We start from the raw sequence: 6,767 nt of genomic DNA on the forward strand, positions 1-6,767 counted from the left end.
TAAAAATCAACATTTTATAAAGACAGTCTTTGACAACCCCTGTGAAGAGCACATTGCTGTAGTCCAGTCTATAGGAGATAAAGGCATGGGCCAGTTTGTCTGCATCTGATAGGGTTTGAGAGGGGCGGAGTTTACAGATGTTTTTAAGATGGTAGACAGATGTTTTGCATAGATGTCTCATATAATCATCAAAAGTCAGTTAAAGAACAAACTGAACAAGTCAAACCTAACACCCAGATCAGTGACTGGGGAGGAAAGGGGGTTATCTTGGCTATTAAAGGTGAGATGAAGTACGGGGGATGACTTCATCTTCTTAAGACTGAGGGGGAGTGATCTAGACCTGCATCCTCCCAGTGAGATAAATTCCAGTCCTACCTTTCAAGCAGGACTGAAACCACTTATGTGCAGAGTCTGACAGTACTATGGTGGCATGGAGGCCCTCTATGAGTGTGATCCACAGTGTCAAATGCAGCACTCAGGTCAAGGAGAATCAGGAGAGAAGGGAACCTGACACCAGCTGCCATCAGTAGGTCATTCACAACCCTGTACAGAGCTGTTTTTAGTGCTGTGTGCTGAACAAAAACCTGACTGAGGAATAGTAATAATAATAATTAATAGTAATAATGATAGTAATAATACGTTTTGTAAGTGCAAGTCATATGTTTGTTACTAAAAATGTCCCCACCTTTCATGTCGTGTTATGGATTTTAATGAAAAATTAAAATATATGGTTTGGTTTCATTAATAAAAAAAAGTCATAATGTCATTAACTGAGCCTATACAAAGGATTAGGGTTAGGGTTAGGGTTAGAGTTAGGGCAAGGTACTCCTCTTGGTTTTGGAAGCATTAGAACACAAGTCTGTATGTCTGTTCATTAGTCCAGCTGTCCATGAACTGCATTTACATCTTAATCAATTCATCAGAAAGTAAAATTTTAAAGTGCATATTATTTAGAAAATGTGTAAGTGGCCTTTAGCAGCATACTGTAGTCCTATGTCGATATCTATGCAACATATTTAATGTAATTCTTTAATTTTTTTCTATTATGTCTCTTGTTTATTCATATGGACCTGCTGACGTGTCTGAAAATCCGAAAAAGTCTTCTTCTTCTTCTTCTTCTTTTTCTTCTTCTTCTACTTCTTCTTCTTCATTCATAGTGAAAATGAAGGAATGTATGCATGTATGTATGTATTTTTTTTAATTCATTTATTTATGTTGTGTGTTCTAGTCTATGCTATGCTTTTCCTTCATTTGGATATCTTATGATAATAATAATAATAATAATAATGATGGAAACAATATAATATATTTAATCTGTACTGAGCTTTTCAATCATAGTGCTGTATTTAGTAATTTATTATGTTATGTTTTCTAGTCTATGCTATTAATAAGTAATATAAAATACACAACATAAAGAATATGGTAATAATAATACGAGTTATTCCTTCATTTGTTCACCTATTTAAAAAAAAATAGATTTGAAAAATTGTGAACCTGTCCTTTAAATAAAAAATAAAAAGAACCCAAACTGCGCATGCGCCCCGCAGCCTCCTACCGGAAGCTGACTTGTCACTATTGTTTTGGAAGTTGACAGGCACGTGAGCTGCTGACGTCACAGGGAAAGCGAGCTGGCGTCATGGCGGCGGATTCTGCTCCGAAGGTAAAAAACACAAAACAACACATGTTTAACCTGCTTTCTCTGTCTCAGCGTGTCAAGGTTTAGAGTTAGATATAAAGTCTGAGTGGGTAAAAATAATTATAATGTTTATTAGTTACAGCTCCGTGTTTTATTACCTGCCGTTAAACCGGCTATCAGCTGACTTGAGTTAGCTGATAGTTAGCTTCAGTTAGCTGTTTTGTAGCCACATCATCATCCTCATCATCATCCTCATCATCAGCAGTGAGAGGAGGACATGCCACGAAGACATTACAGTCTGCTGTCAATGCTGCTAATAAACGAGGCTCTTTTCTCTCGCATGACTAAAATAATGTGACAGCAACATTAGCAGCTGCAGTAAAACAGAGCGAGCTGATGGTTGTTGACACTTTGGGCCCCTGAGAGGTTAAAGATCAGCTAACTATCAGGGGTGCAGAGTCACTAGGTATATTTACTCATCTACTGTAGCTAAGTGTAGTCCTGAGGTACTTGTACTGTACTTGAGTATCACCATTTTGTGCTTCTTGATGAGTTACTTTCACTTCACTACACATGTGCACATATACAGCAGCTTAAAAACAGCTGGAACATATCTTCTGTCTTTTATACGGTTCTCTGCCTTTTTTTCATTCCTGTATCTTTAATTGTATAGTTTGCTTTGCGTTAAGCCCAGTTGTGGAAAGTAAATAAGTATATTTACTAACATACTGTAGCTAAGTGTAGTCCTGAGGCTCTTGTACTTTTACTTGAGTATCACCATTTTGTGCTTCTTGATGACTTACTTTCACTTCACTACATCTCAGAGGGAAATATTGTACTTTCTACTCCACTACATTTATTTGACAGAAGGTTAAAAAAAAACATGCCACGAAGACATTGCAGTCTGCTGTCAGCTAATGTGGCTCTTTTCTCTCAGTTTTTATATTTAAATGCACTCTCATGGCTTCAAGGCTCAAATAATGTGACATCAACATTAGCAGCTGCAGTAAGACAGAGCGAGCTGATGGCTGTTGACACTTTGGGCCCCTGAGAGGTTAAAGATCAGCTAACTATCAGGGGTGCAGAGTCACTAGGTATATTAACTAAAGTACTGTAGCTAAGTGTAGTCCTGAGGTACTTGTACTGTACTTGAGTATCACCATTTTATGCTTCTTGATGAGTTACTTTCACTTCCCAGCTGGAACATATCGTCTGTCTTTTATATGATTTTTCTGCCTTTTTTCATTCCTGTATGTTTAATTTTATAGTTTGCTTTGTGTTAAGTCCATTTATGGAAAGTAAATAAGTACTGTAGCTAATTATAGTATTGAGGTACATTTTTGTGCTTCTTGATGACTTACTTTCACTTCACTACATCTCAGAGGGAAGTTTTGTACTTTCTATTCCACTACAGTTACTTTTCAGATGAAGATTTGAGTCCAGTTATGGAAAATAAATAAGTATATTTACTAAAGTACTCTACATAAATACAATTTTGAGGTACTACTTACTGTAGTATTTCCATGTGAAGCTACTTTCTACATCTCAGAGGGAAATATTGTACTTTCTACTCCACTACATTTATTTGACAGCTTTAGTTACTTTTCAGATGAAGATTTGACACAATGGATAATATAACAAGCTTTTAAAATACAACACATTGTTAAGATGAAACCAAAAAGCAGTGTGTAGTCGGCTCACATTTCAGATGTCTATGAGTTGTTAACAGCTCCACCAAATACTGATTTATCCCTCTAAACTTCTCACATGCTTTCATTTCAATAAATGTTCAAATGATCCAATATTTCAGCAAAAATGAAAGATCTCCCGTTAAACATCTCTAGACCCCTTATACTAACTTTTAAAGTGTCTTCAGATCAGTGACTGAACATAAACACTGTAATCAGGTCTTTCTGCATTTTTGCCACTGTACTCCATATTGTGGGTGAAGGTCAGTTAGTTAATGTTTAGTGTGTCTGGTACTTCTATATGTTTAGATAACAGAGTGTCTTCAAAACAACAGTCCACATGACTCGATGGTTGAGCTAAACTACATGTAGTCAAGTTACTGTTGTGGTAACTGCTGGTAACAGGTTGATGTGAAGCTTATATTTAGCTTTAGCGGTACTCTGAGTTAGTCATATCAAGTGATCTCATATCTGACACATTTACAGTCTTTAGCATCATCAAATTCCCTCTTAGTGTTTCCTGTTGAGCTGTGGTGGAAGTATAGGAACAAAAAGACTTTGGCTGTAACGTTGAAACACAGAAGACTTGATTTGACTCATTTGGACGGCTGAAGCTTCATATTAGCTTCACATCAACTCTTAAATACAGAAGGAGGGCTGTGGATTTAGTCCTCCATCACTTCCATTATAAATACATTATGAAGGGATCTACTAATGGTCAGTATGAACAGGAGGAATGATTACAGCAAGAAAAACAGCTTTAATGAAAAACGATCCTGTCTGCTGAACCATAAAAAGGATTGTCAGTTGTCGTATCCATCATCTTGGACTTGTAGGTACATGTACGTGAACGGTACTAACATGTGCTAACCTGAATGTAACGTCTGTCACACAGGTTATATTTGAACATGAAGGAGTCTTCATTCAGCCGAGCAGTGATGAAGACGGGATCGAGCAGGATTTGCTCTTTTCTGGGTCACTGCGGATTGTTGACAAGGTAAACATGTCAGACGTCTTTTTTTTTTTTTTTTTTTTTTGTTCCACCAATAAGTCTAAAACTCAAATATTTCACTTTACTGTTATAAAAGCCGACATAAGCAGAAAAACCTCATACTTGAGAAGCTGGGACCTGGTTCATTTTCTGTCAGGCGATCGGTTTAAACAATAGAATATTTCAGCTTCACATCTGTCGTAAATTGTGTGTTAGATTAGTTGTTTTTAATCCTGGTTTGGTGTCTGTATGAAATAAAAATGTTGGTTGTATTTCTCTGTCCTCGCTGTCAGGATGGTGAAATCACGGTGGAGTACAAACCTCTGGAAGACACCGTCGACTCATCAAGCATGTTGTGTGCTGGAAAGGTTTGTCTCAGTTTGATTTTTAGTATTATTCTGAATATAACCCTCCTGTTGTCCTCAAGTCAAGGAAGGGAGGGAGAAGGAAGGAAAGGACGGAGGAAGGAAGGAGGGAAGGAAGGAGGGAAGGTAGGAGAGAAGGAAGGAGGGAGGGAGGGAAGGAAGGGAGGGAGGGAAGGAAGGAAGGGAGGAAGGAGGGAGGGAGGGAAGGAAGAAAGAAGGAAAGGAAGGAAGGAAGGGAGGAAAAAAGGAGGGAGGAAGGAGGGAGGGAGGAAAGTAAAGAGAGAAGGAGGGAGGGAGGAAAGAAGGAAAGGAAGGAAGGAGGGAAGGAAGGGAGGAAAGAAGGAAGGAGGGAAGGGAGGAAAGAAGGAAGGAGGGAAGGGAGGAAGGAGAGAGGGAGGGAGGGAAGGAGGGAGTGAAGAAAGTAAAGAGAGAAGGAGGTAGGGAGGAAAGAAGGACAGAAGAAAGGAACGAAGGAAGGAAAGAAGGAGGGAAGGAAGGGAGGGAGGAAGGAAGGAAGGAAGGATGGAAGGTAGGAGGGAAGGAGGGAGGGAGGGAGAGAGGGAAGGAAGGAGCGAGGGGAGACATTTTTTTAAAGCGAGACACTATAACACTTATCCTGTTAGTGACACTTGATTCTTATAAAAGTGAAATCCTTCCATTAAAGCAGAAGGAGAATCCCACATTAGTCCTCCTGTTATATCCTGTCTGTCACACTAAGGAAGGGAGGGAGGGAGGGAGGGAGGGAGGGAGGGAAGGAAGGAAGGAAGGAAGGAGGGAGGGAGGGAAGGAAGAAAGTAAAGAAGGAGGGAGGGAGGGAGGAAAGAAGGAGGGAAGAGAGGAAGGAGGGAGGGAGGGAAGAAAGTAAAGAGAGAAGGAGGGAAGGAAGAAGGAAGGAGGGAGGGACAAAAGAAGGACAGAAGAAAGGAACGAAGAAAGGACATAAGGAAAGAAGGAGGGAAGGAAGGGAGGAAAGAAGGAAGGAAGGAGGGAAGGAAGGAAGGAAGGAGGGAGGGAGGGAGGGAAGAAAGTAAAGAGAGAAGGAGGGAGGGAGGGAGGGAGGAAAGAAGGAAGGAGGGAGGGAGGAAAGAAGGACAGAAGAAAGGAACGAAGGAAGGAAAGAAAGAAAGGAAGGAAGGGAGGAAAGAAGGAGGGAGGGAAGGAAGAAAGGAAGGAGGGAAGGAACAGTCAAAGGACTCCTGTTATATCCTGTCTGTCACACTTTCCTCCTGTCACTCATCATCTCTCAGACTGTCTGTCAGTTTGAGCTCCTCCTCGTCATCAGTGACAGCAGTAATTCTTCTTCTTCTTCTGCTCGTGTGTGACAGACGATGACAGTCCTCGCTGGGTTTTTTTCTGCAGGAAAGACGCTTTGTGTCCCTCGCTGTGAATTTATTTTCCCTCCGCGGCAGAAAAACACGTTAAAGAAGCCTTTTAGAACAGGGGTGTCAAACATGCGGCCCGTGGGCCAGAACCAGCCCGCCGAGGGGTCCAAACCGGCCCACTTTCCTTCCTGTCTTTTTTTCCTTCCTTACTTCTGTCCTTCCTTCCTCCCTTTCTTTCTTTCTTTCTTTCTTTTTTCCTTCTTTTCTTCCTCTATTCCTTCCATTTTTCCTTCCTGTCTTCTTTTCCTTCCTTCCGTCCGTCCTTCCTTCTTTTCCTTCCTTCCTTCCTCCCACCCTTTCTTCGTTCCTTCGTTCCCTCCTTCCATCTGTCCTTCCTTCCTTCCTCCCTTCCATCTGTCCTTCCTTCCTTCCTTCCTTCTTTCCTTCCTCCATTCCTTCCATTTTCCTCCTTCCTCCATTTTCTTTCCTGTCTTCTTTTCCTTCCTTCCATCCGTCCTTCCTTCTTTTCCTTTCTACCATCCTTCCTTCCTTCCTTCCTTCCTTCCTTCCTTCCTTCCTTCCTTCCTTCCTTCTTTTCCTTCCTTCCTTCCTCCCACCCTTTCTTCCTTCCTTCGTTCCTTCCTTCCTTCCTCCCACCCTTCCTTCCTCCCACCCTTTCTACCATCCTTCCTTCCTTCCTTCCTTCTTTTCCTTCCTTCCTTCCTCCCACCCTTTCTTCCTTCCTTCGTTCCTTCCTTCGTTCCT

At 40.9% G+C, this 6,767-nt stretch overlaps 1 protein-coding gene across 1 annotated transcript in view; it reads left to right on the forward strand.

Moving 5' to 3' along the window:
* Positions 1 to 1,612: 1,612 nt before the first annotated feature.
* The window catches only part of tbc1d15 (TBC1 domain family, member 15), a 28,459-nt gene continuing 23,304 nt past the window's right edge, over positions 1,613 to 6,767 (forward strand). Inside the window, 3 exon segments of the mRNA XM_053318900.1 lie at positions 1,613 to 1,660; positions 4,220 to 4,321; positions 4,609 to 4,683. Of these exon segments, the coding sequence (XP_053174875.1) occupies positions 1,637 to 1,660; positions 4,220 to 4,321; positions 4,609 to 4,683 (201 nt within the window). The 5' untranslated portion in view covers positions 1,613 to 1,636.

Source organism: Scomber japonicus, chromosome 5 (assembly GCF_027409825.1).
Source record: "Scomber japonicus isolate fScoJap1 chromosome 5, fScoJap1.pri, whole genome shotgun sequence".
NCBI classification, from domain to species: domain Eukaryota; kingdom Metazoa; phylum Chordata; class Actinopteri; order Scombriformes; family Scombridae; genus Scomber; species Scomber japonicus.